This window comes from Hypanus sabinus, chromosome 8 (assembly GCF_030144855.1).
Source record: "Hypanus sabinus isolate sHypSab1 chromosome 8, sHypSab1.hap1, whole genome shotgun sequence".
Lineage (NCBI taxonomy): Eukaryota > Metazoa > Chordata > Chondrichthyes > Myliobatiformes > Dasyatidae > Hypanus > Hypanus sabinus.
In genome coordinates this window covers 143480554-143498694 of record NC_082713.1, presented here as the reverse complement: position 1 = coordinate 143498694, position 18141 = coordinate 143480554, and the positions used below count along the sequence as shown (strand labels likewise).

Genomic DNA, 18141 nt, shown 5'->3' with positions numbered 1-18141 from the left:
TCTCTGAGTGAGGAAGTTGCTCTTCATCTCAGTCCAGAATGCCTTCCACTGTATCCTGAGACCAGGATACTTGCTTCTGGAATCCCTTGCCATGAGAATTACCTTGCCTGCATCCAGTCTGTCAAACTCTCTCAGCATTTTATATATTTGTATATCTATGAGATCTCCCATCATTATCTCTAAACTCTAGAGAATAGATACTTAGTTGCCAGAAGCTCTCCTACTATCAAATTAGTGAATCTTTGTTGCACTGCCCCCATTAGTAGGTATATCCTTTCTTAGGCAAGGCAACAAAGGTCACATGTAAGACCCCAGCTGTGGTCTCACCAAGGTCCTGTAAAATCCTAGCTGCTATGTTCAAAGTCTGTGCATTAAAAGCTAACATACCATTTGCCTTCTTGTGCTTGCTGTACTTACGTTTTGCTTTCAGTGATAAGTGTACAAGGACACTAGATCCTTTAAACATTAGCATTTATCAATCATTTCCAATTTATAATTCCCCTGCTTGTTTTCTTGGGAAGGTAGATAACTTCATATAGTTACCCATGTTGTACCCATGGTGACGACTTTGTGCATGTTATAGAACATAGAATAGTACAGCACAGTACAGGCCCTTTGGCCCACAATGTTGTGCCAACCCTTAAACCCTGCCTCCCATATATCCCCCCACCTTAAATTCCTCTGTATACCTGTCTAGTAGTCTCTTAAGCTTCACTAGGGTATCTGCCTCCACCACTAACTCAGGCAGTATATTCCACACACCAACCACTCTCTGAGTAAAAAACCTTCCTCTAATATCCCCCTTGAACTTCCCTCCCCTTACCTTAAAGCCATGTCCTCTTGTACTGAGCAGTGGTGCCCTGGGGAAGAGGCGCTGGCTGTCCACTCTATCTATTCCTCTTAATATCTTGTAAACCTCTATTATGTCTTCTCTCGTCCTCCTCTTCTCCAAAGAGAAAAGCCCCAGCTCCCTTAATCTCTGATCATAATGCATACTCTCTAAACCAGGCAGCATCCTGGTAAATCTCCTCTGTACCCTTTCCAATGCTTCCACATCCTTCCTATAGTGCGACCAGAACTGGTCACCCTACTCCAAGTGTGGCCTAACCAGAGTTTTATAGAGCTGCATCATTACCTCGCGACTCTTAAACTTTATCCCTCGACTTATGAAAGCTAACATCCCATAAGCTTTCTAAATTACCCTACCTACCTGTGAGGCAACTTTCAGGGATCTGTGGACATGTACCCCCAGATTCCTCTGCTCCTCCACACTACCAAGTATCCTGCCATTTACTTTATACTCTGCCTTGGAGTTTATCCTTCCAAAGTGTACCACCTCACACTTCTCCGGGTTGAACTCCATCTGCCACTTCTCAGCCCACTTCTGCATCCTATCAATGTCTCTCTGCAATCTTTGACAATCCCCTACACTAACTACAACACCACCAACCTTTGTGTCATCTGCAAACTTGCCAACCCACACTTCTACCCCCACATCCAGGTCGTTAATAAAAATCACTAGAAGTAGAGGTCCCAGAACCGATCCTTGTGGAACACCATTAGTCACAACCCTCCAATCCGAATATATTCCCTCCACCACGACCCTCTGCTTTCTGCAGGCAAGCCAATTCTGAATCCACCTGGCAAAACTTCCCTGGATCCCATGCCTTCTGACTTTCTGAATAAGCCTACTGTGTGGAACCTTGTCAAATGCCTTACCAAAATCCATGTAGATCACATCCACTGCACTACCCTCATCTATGTGCCTGGTCACCTTGTCAAAGAACTCTAACAGGCTTGTTAGACATGATCTGCCCTTCACAAGACCATGCTGACTGTCCCTGATCAGACCATGATTCTCTGAATACCCATAGATCCTATCTCTAAGAATCTTTTCCAACAGCTTTCCCACCACAGACGTAAGGCTCACTGGTCTATAATTACCTGGACTATCCCTACTACCTTTTTTGAACAAGGGGACAACATTCGCTTCCCTCCAATCCACCAGCACCATTCCCATGGACAACGAGGACATAAAGATCCCAGCCAGAGGCTGAGCAATCTCTTCCCTTGCCTCGTGGAGCAGCCTGGGGAATATTCCATCAGGCCCCAGGGACTTATCTGTCCTAATGTATTTTAACAACTCCAACACCTCCTCTCCCTTAATATCAACATGCTGCAGAACTTCAACCTCACTCTTATTGTCCTCACCGTCATCAAGTTCCCTCTCAGTGGTGAATACTGAAGAGAAGTATTCATTGAGGACCTCGCTCACTTCCACAGCCTTCAGGCACATCTTTTCATCTTTATTTCTAATCGGTCCTACCTTCACTCCTGTCATCCTTTTGTTCTTCATATAATTGAAGAATGCCTTGGGGTTTTCCTATACCCTACTCGCCAAGGCCTCTCATGCCCCCTTCTTACTCTCCTCAGCCCCTTCTTAAGCCCCTTTCTTTCTACCCTATATTCCTCAATAGACCCATCTGGTCCTTGCTTCCTAAACCTCATGTATGCTGCCTTCTTCCACCTGACTAGATTTTCCACCTCACTTGTCACCCATGGTTCCTTCACCCTACCATTTTTATCTTCCTCACTGGGACAAACTTATCCCTAACATCCTGCAAGAGATCCCTAAACATCGACCACATGTCCATAGTACATTTCCCTGCAAAAACATCATCCCAATTCACACCCGTAAGTTCTAGCCTTATAGCCTCATCATTTGTCCTTCCCCAATTAAAAATGTTCCTGTCCTCTCTGATTCTATCCTTTTCCATGATAATGCTAAAGGTCAGGGAGCGGTGGTCACTGTCCCCCAGATGCTCACCCACTGACAGATCTGTGACCTGACCCGGTTCGTTACCTAATACTAGATCTAGTATTGCATTCCCCCTAGTCGCCTGTCAACATACTGTGACAGGAATCCATCCTGGACACACTTAACAAGCTCTGCCCCATCTAAACCACTGGAACTAATCAAGTGCCAATCAATATTGGGGAAGTTAAAGTCACCCATGATAACAACCCTGTTATTTTTGCATCTTTCCAAAATCTACCTCCCAATCTGCTCCTCGGTATCTCTGCTGCTAACAGGGGACCTATAGAATACACCCAGTAGAGTAACTGCTCCCTTCCTGTTCCTGACTTCTACCCATACTGACTCAAAAGAGGATCCTGCTACATTACCCACCTTTTCTGTAGCTGTAATAATATCCCTGCCCTTTCCCCCTCTCTATCCCTTTTAAAACACTGAAATCCAGGAATATTGAGAATCTATTCCTGCCTTGGTGCCAGCCAAGGCTCTGTAATGGCCACTACATCATAATTCCATGTATGTATCCAAGCTCTCAGTTCATCACCTTTCTTCCTGATGCTTCTTGCATTGAAATACATGCACTTCAGGCCTTCTACCTTACTACCTTTACACCCTTTATTCTGCTTCTCTTTCCTCTTAATATGTTAGGTCTGGCTTTACTCCATGCACTATTGCAGTTCTCGCATGACCTTTATCTTCCTCCACCTCACTATCTGCTCTAACACTCTGGTTCCCCTCCCCCTGCAAATTTAGTTTAACCCCCCCCCCCCCCACCCCCCCGAGCAGCACTAGCAAACCTTTCTGCAAGGATATTAGTCCCCCTCCAGTTCAGGTGTAACCCGTCCCATCAGAACAGGCCCCACCTTCCCTGGAAAAAGGCCCAATAGTCCAGAAACATGAAGCCCTCCCTCCTGCACCAACTCCTTAGCCATGTAGTTAGCTGCATCATCTTCCAATTTCTAGCCTCACTAGCACGTGGCACGGGTAGTAATCCTGAGATTGCAACCCTGGAGGTCCTGTCCTTCAACTTTGTACCTAACTTCCTAAACTCTCTTTGCAGGACCTCCTCCTTCTTCCTATCCGTGCCATTGGTCCCTACATGGACCACGACATCTGGCTGCTCACCCTCCCTCTTGAGAATACAGAGAACTCGATCTGAGATATCGCGGACCCTGGCACCAGGGAGGCAACAAACCATCTGGGATTCTCCAACTCTCTCACAGAACCTCTTATCTGTCCCCCTAACTATCGAATCCCCAATCACTACTGCTCTCCTCTTTTCCCTCCTTCCCTTCTGAGCTGAGGGTCCAGTCTCGGTGCTAGAGACACAACCACTGCAACTTGTCCCTGGTAAGTCGTCCCCACCAACAGTATCCAAAACAGTATACTTATTATTGATGGGAATGGCCCCAGGGGTGCGTTGTTCATTCTGTCTATTCCCCTTCCCTCTCCTGACAGTCACCCACCTACCTGTCTCCTGACTCCTAGGGGTGACTATCTCCCTGAAACTCCTGTCTATTTCTGCCTCTGCCTCCTGAATGATCCGAAGCTCATCCAGCTCCAGTTCCCTAACACGGTTTGTCAGGAGCTGCAGCTGGATGCACCTTTTGCAGGTGTAGTCATCAGGGAAGCTGTGCTCGCCCTGACTTCCCACGTACTGCAAACGGAACACTCAACTGCCCTAACTGCTGCCTCCATTGCCTACTCCTAAACTAATTAGATTAATTAAAGGAGCTCACCCGGCCTTACCTCACTGGGAGCAAGCTCGTCCTCAGCCTCTCGAGCCCAAGCCTTCTTACTCTGTCTCCCACTTTGTCCAAGTTACTTTGAATCCTCTTTGCACCTTCCTCTCTACTCATAATCCAACCAGTTTTAAGATGTTGGCAACTTCAGAAATATTTATTTATTGAGAAACACCAGAGAACAGGCCCTTCCAGCCCATCGAGTCGTGCTGCTCCGCAACCCTTGATTTAACCCTAGCCCGATCATGGAACTATTTACAAATGATCAAATAACCTAACAACCGGTATGTCTTTGTACTGTGGGAGGAAACTGGAGCACCCGGAGGACACCCACAAATCACAGGGGTTGAACCCAGCTCGCTGGTACTGTGATTTGTGCCCACCACTACGCTATTGTGCACCCCATATTCAGTTCCTTCATCCAAAACGTCGATGAATCTCTCGAACTGATCCCTTTGGCAGCCAAAAGGTCACTTTCTGCCACCTAAAAAAGCCCATTTATAATTCTCTGTTTCTTGTTTGTCAACCAAGTTTTAATCCATTATTTTATCTTCCAACCCCACATGCTTTAAAATTGCACATTAATCTATATATACAGTAGTTGTGTTGAAGGCCTTCTAAAGAATTAAGTAATATACATTAATTGGTTCTTTCATATCTATCTACTAATTAAATCCTAACAAAAAACATCAGTAGGTTGCAAATCACAATTTCCCTTTCATGAATCCATGTCGAAGTTGTCTAAAACCCTTTCGTGTTTACCATTATCACATCTGTTATTACAGACTCCAGCACTTTCCCTATTGATAATGAAACTGAACTGTAACCAACTAACCAAGACATAGGCTAACCATACTGTCGTTCCCCGTTTAAACACTCTTTTCTGTTTTTAAATAATCCGTAGGAACTGTTCCACGACCTGCTGAAATTTGGAAAATGACAACCGAGGTATCCACTATTTCCATGGAAACCTCACAGTCCCCTAGCAGGGAGAAGATTAAAATGAACAGATTTATTTAGGCAGCATCTATAGGGAGAAGCACTGTCGACGTTTCGGGCCGAGACCCTTCATCAGGACTAACCGAAAGGAAAGATAGTAAGAGATTTGAAAGTAGTGGGGGCAAGGGGAAATGCGAAATGATGGGAGAAGACCGGAGGGGGTGGGGTGAAGCTGAGAGCTTGAAAGGTGATTGGCAAAAGTGATACAGAGCTGGAGAAGGGAAAGGATTATGGGACGGGAGGCCTCAGGAGAAAGAAAGGGGGAGGGGAGCACCAGAGGGAGATGGAGAACAGGCAAACAACTAAATATGTCAGGGATGGGGTAAGAAGGGGAGGAGGGGGCATTAACGGAAGTTAGAGAAGTCAATGTTCATGCCATCAGGTTGGAGGCTACCCAGCCGGTATATAAGGTGTTGTTCCTCCAACCTGAGTGTGGATTCATCTTGACAGTAGTGGAGGCCATGGATAGACATATCGGAATGGGAATGGGACGTGGAATTAAAATGTGTGGCCACTGGGAGATCCTGCTTGCTCTGGCGGACAGAGCGTAGGTGTTCAGCGAAACGGTCTCCCAGTCTGCGTTGGGTCTCACCAATATATAAAAGGCCACACCGGGAGCACCGGACGCAGTATACCACACCGGCCGACTCACAGGTGAAGTGTCGCCTCACTTGGAAGGACTGTCTGGGGCCCTGAATGGTGGTGAGGGAGGAAGTGTAAGGGCAGGTGTAGCACTTGTTCCGTTTACAAGGATAAGTGCCAGGAGGGAGATCGGTGGGAAGGGATGGGGTGGACGAGTGGACAAGGGAGTTGCTTAGGGAGCGATCCCTGTGGAAAGCAGAAGGGGGGGGAGGGAAAAATGTGTTTGGTAGTGGGATCCTCTTGGAGGCGGCGGAAGTTACGGAGAATTATACGTTGGATCTGGAGGCTGGTGGGGTGGTAGGTAAGGACAAGGAGAACCCTATCCCAAGTGTGGTGGCGGGTGGATGGGGTGAGGGCATCTCTCCCATTTCCCGCAGATCTGCCCTCACCCCATCCATTCCCAGTGTGGCCTTTTATATATTGGTGAGACCCGACGCAGACTGGGAGACCGTTTTGCTGAACACCTACGCTCGGTCCGCCAGAGAAAGCAGGATCTCCCAGTGGCCACACATTATAATTCCACATCCCATTCCCATTCTGATATGTCTATCCATGGTCTCCTCTATTGTCAAAATGAATCCAAACTCAGGTTGGAGGAACAACACCTTATATACCGGCTGGGTAGCCTCCAACCTGATGGCATGAACATTGACTTCTCTAACTTCCGTTAATGCCCCTCCTCCCCTTCTTACCCCATCCCTGACATATTTAGTTGTTTGCCTGTTCTCCATCTCCCTCTGGTGCTCACCCCCTCCTTCTTTCTCCTGAGGCCTCCCGTCGCATGATCCTTTTCCTTCTCCAGCTCTGTATCACTTTTGCCAATCACCTTTCCAGCTCTCAGCTTCACCCCACCCCCTCCGGTCTTCTCCCATCATTTCGCATTTCCTCCTCCCCCTACTACTTTCAAATCTCTTACTATCTTTCCTTTCGGTTAGTCCTGACGAAGGGTCTCGGCCCAAAACGTCGACAGTGCTTCTCCCTATAGATGTTGCCTGGCCTGCTGTGTTCCACCAGCATTTTGTGTGTGTAGTTGTTTGAATTTCCAGCATCTGCAGATTTCCTTGTGTTTGCAGATTTATTCAGTTTAATTTTTCCAGCACTTCTTTGTTAGCCAATACTAATTTCTATTGATTCCTCCTTTTCATTAGACCTTTGGTTGCCCTGCATTGGAAAGCTAGTTAGGACACAACCAATTTAGTTTCACTCTGCTATTTCTTTGTTCTCCATTACAAATTCTTATTTTTGTGACTGTGGGGGATCTGCAGTTGCTACCTTTCTTTTATGCATTGGTAGAAGCTTTACCATAGATTCAAAGAGCAATACAACATGGATACAAAGCCTTTGGCCCAACTAGTCCATGCCAACCATGGTGTCCACCTAGCTGGTTCCAGTTTCCTGTGTTCAGCCCCTCCAGGTATCCAGCCAGGAGATTCTTATAATATATAGTATATTCTTATTGTACCTGCCTCAGCTGCTTCATCTGGCAGTTGATTTCATAAACTCATCACTCTCTGTACAAAACGTTGCCACCCAGATCCCTTTTAAGTCTGTACTCTTACACCCTTAACCTACGCCTCCTAGTTCTGGACACCCTAACCTGGGGAAAGGATTGTTTTTTATTACTTTGATTTGAGATACAATATGGTTACAAGGCCCTTCCACCCCAGTGAGCTCCACCACCCAGATACGCACATGTGACCAATAAACCAACTACCCTGCATGTTTTTGGAATGTGTGAGGAAACCCGAGCACCCAGAGGAAATACCCGCAGTCACGGGGAGAACGTACAGATTCTTACAAACAGTGTCAGAACTGAACCCAGGTTGCTGTCACTGTAATAACATTATGCTAACTGCTAAGCTACCATGTCACCCCAAAATGCTGTGGTATCTAGCCTGACTAACTTTCTTAATATACAATCTCAATATCAATTTTCAAAGTGAAATTTATGTTACCATAAAATAGCTTGAGATTCATTTTCTTGCAGGCATTTACAGGACAAGGAAACTTAGACCTTCTAGTCCTGGCAATGTCCTCATAAATCTTGGCAAGCACGATGGGAAAGTAATAGTAGGAAGTTTTAGCTGCCCTAATATTGATCAGGAAAGTTTGTTCAGGAAAGCTTTCTGAGTCAATATGTAAACACGAGGAAATCTGCAGATGCTGGAAATTCAAGCAATGCATGCAAAATGCTGATGGAACTCAGCAAGTCAGGCAGCATCCGTGGACTCTGATGAAGGGATTCTGCCCAAAATGCCAACTGTTTAACTCTTTTCCATAGATTCTCCCTGATCTGCTGAGTTCCTCCAGCATTTTGTGTGCATAGCTATGAAAAAGGATAGGACTGGTCCAGAAATTAACGTCCAAAATAAGGTGAAGCATACTTTTGACAGGAACTTGATTGGAAGGTGCTGTTGGCAGGTAAAGTGAGTAGGAGGCTTTTAAAAGCTAGAAAGGGAGACTCCAGAGCTTGTACAAGACCATAAGATATCAGAGCAGAATTAGGCCAGCTGGCCAACCAAGTCTGCACCACCATTCAATCATGGCTGATCCTCTTACCCCTCCTCATCCCCATTCAGCAACCTGCTCTCCGAAACCTTTGAGGTTGCGTCTAATTAAGAACAATCAAGAAAATGTTCCTGTTGGAGTAAAGGCAAGGCTAGCAACATCAGGAAACCCTTGGCAATGAAGGATATAGAGGCTCAGGTCAGAGATAAGGAGGCATATGTTAGGTAAATGAAGCTGACATCAGGCAAATCACTTGAGGAGAATGTAAAAGTACACTACAGAAAGTAAGAGGGTAAAATGTGGACACAATGGATTCCTGGCAGATAAGATGAATGAGAATCCTAAAAGTTTCTTTAAGTATGTTAAAAGCAAAAAGTTAACCCGGGAGAGAAGGTTCCTAAACTATCAGTATGGTCATTTATTTATGGAGACATGGGAGATGGGAAAGGTCTTAAATAGACCATAAGACGTAGGCCCATCGAGTCTGCTCAGCCCCAATTTCCTGCTTTCACTTTTGAACTTGTATCCCTTCATGGCCAGATCAATCACAATATATCAACCTCTGCCTTAAATATACAAAAAGACTTGACCTCCACAGCTGCCTGTGGTAAAGAATTCCACCAATTCACCACTCTCTGGCTAAAGAAATTCCTCCCCATCTCCATTTTAAAAGAACACCCCTCTATTCTGGGGCTGTGTCCTCTAGTCTTGGATTCTCCCACCTTAGGGAACATCCTCTCCACACCCACTCTATCATGGCTTCCACTTTTTGATAGGTTTCTGTGAGATCACCCCTCATTCTTCTGAGTTCCAGAGATTACAGGCCCAGCACCATCAAATGCTCTTAATATATCTTATTTGTGTTTACAGAAAAGGATATGGAAGCGGGGAAAGGAACATTAATATTTTGGATTGTATCAATATTTCAAATAAAGGACATTGAGGTCTTGAAGTCGATAAATACCTGTGGCATGATCAGGTGTATCTTAAGATATTGAGGAAAGAAAAGGAATAAATTACTATGGTTCTGGCAGAGATCTCTAAATCTTCATTAGCTACAGGTAAGGTTCTGAAAGACTGAAGGATGGCAAATTTCAGACATCTGTGAGGGAAAGCCAGGAAAATACATGCCTTTAAGGCTGTTATCAGGGGTAGGAAAGTTAATGGAATGAATTTTGAAGGAAAGGACCTATCTGCACTTTGAAAGGCAATAACTGAGGGATAGTTAGCTGGGCTTTGTGCATGGGAAATCAAGTCTTACAGATATAACTACATATTTTACAGAGATAACCAAGAGAATTGATTGAGCAGGGTAGTAGATGTCATCTACGTGGACTTCCGCAAGGCCTTTGACAAGGTCATAGATGGTAAGCTGGTCTGGAAGTTGAGAACATCTGGCATCCAGGGTGAGTCAGCAAATTGGATACAAAAATTGGCTTGGCGGTAGGAGGCTAAGAGTGGTGTGTGTTTTTCTGACGGGAGGACTGGACCAATGGTGTGCCACAGGGATTGGTTCAGGGTACCCTGTTAGTTTTCATTTATATTCATGATCTGGATGAAAATATAGGAAGCATGATAAGTAAGTTTGCTCCAAATAGGTGGCAGAGGAGACAATGAAGAAAGTTTCCTAACTTACGATAATATCTAGGTTGACTGAGAAAGTGGGAAAAGTAATGACAATTGGAACTTATCTCAGGTAGATCCAAAGTAATTTATTTGAGAAGTCAAACCAGAGCAGGACATACATAGTGAATAGCAAGGTTCTAGGGAGTGCATGGAGCACAGAGACCTACAGGTATAAGTACATAGCTTCCTGAAAATGCTGACACAGTCAGGCAGGAAGAAGACATATGACATGCTTGCCTGCATTGGTTAGGACAATAAAAACAAGAGTAAAGGCATCAAGTTACGAGATGTGGTTCAGACTGCTCCCTGAGTTTTGTTTGTAGTTATGGTTGCCACACCGCATCAAATGCATAACTAGACAAGAAAGGATCCAGAAAGGATTCACATGGATGTTGACTGGCTGGAGTAAAAAGGACAGACTGGATAAACTGGGACTGTTTACCCTGGAACAAAGGAAAGTAAGAGCTGACCTTAAAATACTATGGGGCATGGATAGGGTAGATAATCATTATATTTTTCCCTGGGGTAGAAGAGTTTAAAACTATATCTTTTCCCAAGCAAGAGGAATCTAAAACACAAAACCATAAATTTAAAGTTAGATGAGAAAGATTTAAAGGAGAAGTAAGGGGCATTGTTTTTACAGAGAGGGTGGTTGGTACATGAATGATCAAGTCAGAGGAAGTGGTAGAGCCAGGTACAATTACGGTGTTCAAAAGCCATTTACAGGTACATGGATAAGAAAGGTTTAGAGAAGTATGGGCCAAACACAAGCAAATCAAGGTATCTTATAAAGGCACCTTGATCAAAGGGGGATGAATTGGGTCAAAGGGCTTGGTTCCATGCTGTATAACTTGTTTGGTTTCTATAACAAAATATATTAGTAGATACAAAGAAAAGCTGAGCCTACAGAGGAGGCCCTGATCTCATCCTTTTAACCACAAAGTCTATGCATCTCTGTGTAACCAGGTAGTACAGCTGATTACCCTGAAAAGGATAAACACCTGCCAAGAAATTAAAAAGAAAATCTATCACAATGGAGAACAATAATTTTTATGAGTTACCAGTCTTCAGGATATTGATCCTGAAATATTAATTTCAAACATCATAACTAGTTTTATGTATGTTCTACATTCTATATTGAAAATTGATGAGTGAAGGCATCTTTGGGTAGTTAGTCTCATCATATCGAATATTTTATGTAGAGAAGGAATGCTGCAATCTGTAATTAAAGAACCATTAAAGCACCAGCATCAAGGTTTATTGGATAGCACCAACTAAGTGATCATTTTAGAAGTATAAGTGAGTATAATTACAAACCTGAAGAGCAACAGAACAGCTTGTGGAAAGGTTTGGAAATTGTTGTTCCTGTTAATTTGAGTCTCATCATCAATGGCAATCTTACCAAATACCTACAATAATGAAGCAAATAAATTCATATTAATTTATTATCTTATATTGGCTCAATATTGACATCATCTGGAAAACTTAATAGGTTCTACATGCATTAATTGCACTGAGTTCTACCTCACCACAAGCTATCTCAACCACTCCACTGTATGAAATTCATCCCACTGCTTGTTGACATTCATATTAAATGAGCAGAAATTTCCTCCCTTAAATATGAAGAAACATAGAAACATAGAAAATCTACAGCACAATACAGGCCCTTCAGCCCACAATGCTGTGCTGAGCGTGTACTTACTTTAGAAATTACCTAGGTTTACCCATAGCCCTCTATTTTTCTAAGCTCCATGTACCTGTCCAGGAGTCTCTTAAAAGACCCTATCATATCCAAAAGGTGGAAGACAATGTCTATACCTCCACCATTACCTGCATCTAATCCTGAAGACATTATAGATTGTAGATGCTAGAAATCTGGAGCAAAGCTGAAGAACTCAACTGTTCAAGCAACATTTATGGAGGGAAGTGGGCAGTCAAAATTTAGGGTTGAGGTCTTTCATCATACTAATAAAAGTTCTAAACCCACAATGTCGTCTGCTCATTTCACTCCATAGTGCTACTTCACCTGAATTCTTTCACCTTTTTTTTGTGTTGCCCCTCATCTAATTCTGCTTATTTCTCTATCATACTCAGATGCAGAACTAAACTGTACACAATATATTACCTGAATCATAGTTGAACTTCTAATTGCATATTACCTTCAGTACCACGGGCTTCCCAGTCTCCAGAAAATGCATCTCTTGATCCCTGCCTCTTTAAAATTTTTATAATTTTGTTCAAAGTCTTCAATAATTCACCCCTATCTCTATAATTTCCTCCGAAACTATACACTATACTCTGATCGTGTATAATTCTTCCTTATTTTTATTCTACCACAGCACGCAGTGCTAGATTTTATGCTCCAAAATCTGAAAATCCCTCTCCTTAACTGCATCTTACTGTCTTTTACTGCTCTTTTAAGTAATTCTTCAACACAATATCTATGTAGATTTTGTACTTGCTATTTTTGACTGCATTACCAAAAATATTTTTCACAAGGGTTAAGATTGAACTTCCTGAGAAAAAGCAAAATTGGGGCAAGAACAGAGTTAGATAGGATATGGGAGAGTAGATTGGGAGCAGCTGTTGTTGGGTAAGTCGACATCTAACATGTGAGAGTCATTTAAAGACCAGTAGGTCAGAATTCAAGATCAAAATATTCCTATGAGGAGAAAGGCAAGAATGGCGAAGTTTGGGAACCCTGGATAGCAAAAGATGCTCTAACTATAGCCAAGAAGAAAAAGGAAGCAAATGTACAGTTTAGGAAATCAGATAGGCTATTGAAGACTATAAAGGAAGTAGGAAAGAACTTAAACAGGGTATCACGAGGGCTAAAAGGGGCAATGAAAGGTCCTTGGTGACTAGGATTAAGGAGAATCCCAGGTCATTTTATATGTTAAAAACAAGGAGATAGCTAGGGAGAAGGTAAGACCACTCACAGACAATGGAGGAAATGAATGCTTGGAGCTAGAGGAAATGGGCGAGGTACCAAATGGGTAATTCACATTGCTATTCACCAAGGAGTAGGACATGAAGGTTCATGAGATCAGGGAGGACTATGCTGATATTCTAAGATATATTAACATGAAGGAGGGGTAGATGGGTCATTTGAAAACATTATGATGGATACATTCCCCAGGGCTTGATGGAATCTATCCCAGGTTATTGAAAAAGAGACAAGGAGGAAGATTGCTGGGGCCCTGACAGATCTTTGTATTCTACTTAGCCATAGGTGGGATCCCAGAGGAATGGAGAATAGCCAATGTTGTTTCTTTGTTCAAGAAAGGAAATAGGGGCAAACTCTGATATTACAGGCAGTTGAGACTTACAGGGAAACTACTGGAAAACGTTCTTAGGAACAGGATTTACCCACATTTGGAAAAGATTAGATTTACAGTATTACAGGTAGTCAGCATGGATGTGTGCTAGGAAGGTCATGTCTTACAAACTTGATTAAGTTTCTTGAATAGGTGACGATGATAATTAATGAGGTTAAGACAGTGTAAAGCATTCTTCAAGATCCTTCATGGTGTAGTGAGGGATTAAGAAGGATTAAGGTACGTGAGATCCACAGAGACTTGGTAGTTTGCGTTCAGAATTGGCATGGCCACAACAGATGAAGGGCAGTGGTGGAGGGATATTATTCTGAATGTGAGCTGTGGTGTTCTACAGGATCAGTGATGGGACATTTGCTGTTTGTGATATATATTACATAAATATAGGTGTCTGAATGGTATGTTTTCAGACACGGAATTTGGTGGAGCTGTAGATAGTGAGGAAGGTTGCGAAGGATACACAGCGTATAGAACCTAGAACAGTACAGCACAGGTACAGGCCCTTGGGCTCACATTGTTGAGAACCAGCTAAAAAGTAAATAGAAAACCCCCCAAAATGAATCCTTCCTACCTACACAATGTCCATATACCTCCACCTTTCTCATGTTCACATACTTATCTAAATGTTCCTTAAAAGCCTCTGATTCATTTGCCTCTACCACCACACCAGGCAGTGCAATCCACTCTGAGCAAAAAACTTACCCCTCACAACCCCTTTGAACCTACCCTCTCTCACTTCCAACAAAGCCCTGTGGTATGACACTTCTACCCTGTGAAAAAGATATTCCCTGTCTACTCTATCTACGTCTCTCATAATCTTACAAACCTCTATCAGGTCTCCCCTTGGCCACCACCACTCCGGAGAAAACAACCCAAGTTTGTCCAGCTTCTCATAACACTTTCTCTTTAAATGAGGGAGCGCCTGTTAAACCTCTTCTGCACCCTCACCAAAGCCTCAAATTCCTTCCTATAGTGGGGTGACTAGAACTGTACGCAAGACTCCAGATGTGGCCCAACCACAGATCTATAACGTTACATCATAATCTCTTAATTTTTTAACTCAATGCCGTAACTAATAAAAGGAAGCATTCCATGAACCTTCTCAAACACCCCACCAACCTGTGTAGACACTTTCATGGAGCTATGAACTTGGACCGCAAGATCTCTTTCTTGGGAAGATAACTGGTGGACAGTGTGTGTGAGGCGTTGCTTTTTGGGAGGTCAAAAATAATGGGAAAGTATACAGTAAACAGCAAGACCCTCTGAATCATTAATGTACAGAGGGATCTTGGGGTGCAAGTCCATAGCTCCCTGCAAGTGGAAACACACATAGAGGTTGGTAAAGAAGGCTTTCAGCATACTTTTCTAATTGGATGGGGGGGGGGGCACACTGAGTTTTAAAGTTGGCAAGTCACGTTGCAATTGTACAGTATGAGCTTGGTTACAGCTTGTTTGGAGTGTTGTGTGCAGTTCTGGTTCCTGCAATAAAGGAAGGATAAGAAGCCTTTAGAGAAGGTACAAAAAAGGCTTGCAAAGATATTGCTTCAGTTCGAGGGTGCCTAGCTATGAGAGGCTGGACAGACTTAGATCATTTCCTCTGGAGTGTTGGAGGCTGAGGGCCAACCTGATAAAAGTATAGAAAAATTATGAGAGGCATAGATAGGCTAGATAGTCAGGTTATTTACCCAAGGGTAAATGTTAAACTCCAGATGGTATACAATTAAGGTGAGATGGGGAAGTTTCAAGGCAAGTTTTTTTCACAAAGAAAATGGTAGATACATGGATTTTTCTGTCAGGACAGTGAGAGGAAGTAGATGTGATTGAAACAGTTAAGAGCACCTAGACAGGCACATGAACAGGGGTTGTATGGATGGCTTTTGACCAGGTTTAAGTAGATGTGACTAATTTGATTTGGCATCATGGACAGCACATGTATTGTAAGCCAAAGGACCTGTTCAAGGTTGATAAATTCTTGATTAGTAAAGGCATCAATGGCTACAGGGAGCGGTCAGGAGAAATGGGATTGAGAGGGGGAAAAAATCAACCATGATCAAATGGTGGAGTAGACTTGAAGGGTTGAATGGCCTCATTGTGCTCCTTTGCCTTACGGTCTATGCTGCAATATTTTACATTCTCTACACAGTATTTCCAATGTAAACCATACTTAGTATTTGTGGATAGATACATTGATACAATGAGATTCTTAGCATGACTATGTTTGTTCTGGGAGCAGCATGAATGACTGGATTAACGCAAGCTCTATTGTTCTGGTTTTGAGGAATTAAGATGGGAAGAAAACTTCAGTTGCTCTCAGTTGGGCTGTTATTCATGATGAATTAATTACTTCTTGCTTTGGTTGGAAGGTAATGGGAGAAGGATGTTATCATTTTTACTTGATAAATATTCAATAATATCTTAGATTGCATAATATTTTAAATATTTTAGATGGTTCTTCCGATTAGCAAAAGTTCCACGGTTGTGGGAGGACCACATTTAGCTGGAGAGAGGTAGTATGTTCTCTTGCATCCAGTAGCAAGAGTAAAGCTCATTAATTTGACACAATTTAATAAGTACTATAATGTATGTAATATTTTTGAATAAAGCATCAACATATAGCAGCATATATACTGAACTACAAGATATCACTCACTAGAGTAATAAATGTGCAATTTTACACCTTCTTTGCCCTGTTTTTGTTATATATCGCTAAATGAAATACAGTGGATTCTGATTAATTGGGACGCACCAGGACCAGTACATTTTGGCCCAATTAAGCAGCTGCCTCAATTAGCTATGGTTTCATGGAAGTAGTTTAAAAAAGACAAACTACCATTTATTTATCTGAGTAACAAATTATGCATTTAGATGAAATACAGAACAAATTGGAACACTACCCATATTGCTACAGTATTATAAAACTGTGTATTACAGTAGTTTCTAATAGTTGGTGACAGAAGAATTCATCCAGTGTATGCTGCCGTGTTCTTTTAAATGACTGTAAATGAATGAGATAGTGCAGATAATGGACTGCCTTCATTTTCTTCATGTAAGTAATTCCAAAAATCCGCATTGGTTGGCCTAAATGAATAACATAACACAAACATATGCAAATGACACTATTTAATAACTGCTTGCTCTAAGCTCAGTGTAGTGTCTAATAGCCACACAACTGCATGTGACTGATGCTTGCTAGATACCACTTCATGCCCCAAATTTTCATTTTCATTGTAACATTCAAGATGATTGAAATTCTTTGTAGTTCCTAATTTGTTGAAGTAGTGAAGTTGTTTCATTTTGACTTTCGGCCATTTCTAAATTGTCTTACTGCTTATTTCTCACCAACTGTTTGTGATGAAATTCACTGCTTTTTGAGCATAAACATATGCAACTATTGCTACTTAAAAACTGCTTGCTCTAAACATGGTGTAGTGTCTAACTACCATATATGTGCACGTGACTGAAACTAGTTAGCAACAGTCTTTTGTCCCAGTTAAGCAGCATAGTGTCCCAAATAAACAAACAAAATCTGGTTATTTTCTTGATTCGTTTTTGTTCTGTAAGAGTTGTCCCAGATAAATGGCTGTCCCAATTAACTGATAGCCCAATTAACCACAGTTCACTGTAGATGATATGACAAGTCAGTTCCTAACAATACAAAAATACTTACCTGCATTCCAATCACAGCATAGATGAAAAATAGCATAACTATCAAAAGAGCAACGTATGGTAGTGCCTGTAAAGACAGTTAAAACATCATTAATGAACATTGAACAGTACTGCTGCTGAGTGCAGTAATTCTTGACAAATGGTGACATTTTTATCTCTTAGTTACAGAAAGCTACTAGAATGATCAGAAAAAAATACAAGACCTAGCATTGCTGCCCATTTAGGAGCAAGTCAGGTATTGAATCACAGAACTGTCATAAAAGATTGTCATTTTTATTAGTTAAAGCAGTTTTGATCTGTAAGATCTCTTCTATTTTCTAAATAGCTAAAGGGAATTCAAACCAACTGTTAAATAAAGATTAAGAATTAAATTTTGCAGTTGATTCACTGGTGCAGGATGCTTATAACACTTAGAACTGTCCATAGGCTTGAAGGCGTTTTTCACTGAACTGTTGAGAAAGCTATTTCAGTAAAGCACTCTCTATGAGATGGATAGTGCAAGCAATTGGATAAACCCAGAAACCATACAACTAAGTGCATTAAAAGTATATTTTGTTCTGTGTTCCATCTTTAACTGGATTAGTGTTTGCCCATTACGTTCTCAGATGGGATTAACTTAAACCAGGGGTTCCCGAATTTCAGGGGGTGCGACAAAGAGTGGCTTGTGTGCTTGAGTGATGAGTCACGAGTCATCACTCAGCCAGCTGCCAGTGTGCCTTGAGAAGTGGTAGTAACATTTGTCCCAAGCACACTCCAGTCTCCTGCTGCCCGAGTCGAGAGAGACGTAAACTCACTCCAGTCTCCTGCT

General features: G+C 42.4%; 1 protein-coding gene across 1 annotated transcript in view; it reads right to left on the bottom strand.

Moving 5' to 3' along the window:
- The window catches only part of cacna1c (calcium channel, voltage-dependent, L type, alpha 1C subunit), a 615084-nt gene that overhangs the window by 91296 nt on the left and 505647 nt on the right, over positions 1–18141 (bottom strand). The window contains exons 33-34 of the mRNA XM_059978076.1: positions 17335–17400; positions 11650–11741 (exon numbers count right to left, since the gene is read on the bottom strand). Coding sequence (XP_059834059.1) covers positions 11650–11741; positions 17335–17400 — 158 coding nt within the window. The remainder of the gene's footprint in view (positions 1–11649; positions 11742–17334; positions 17401–18141) is intronic.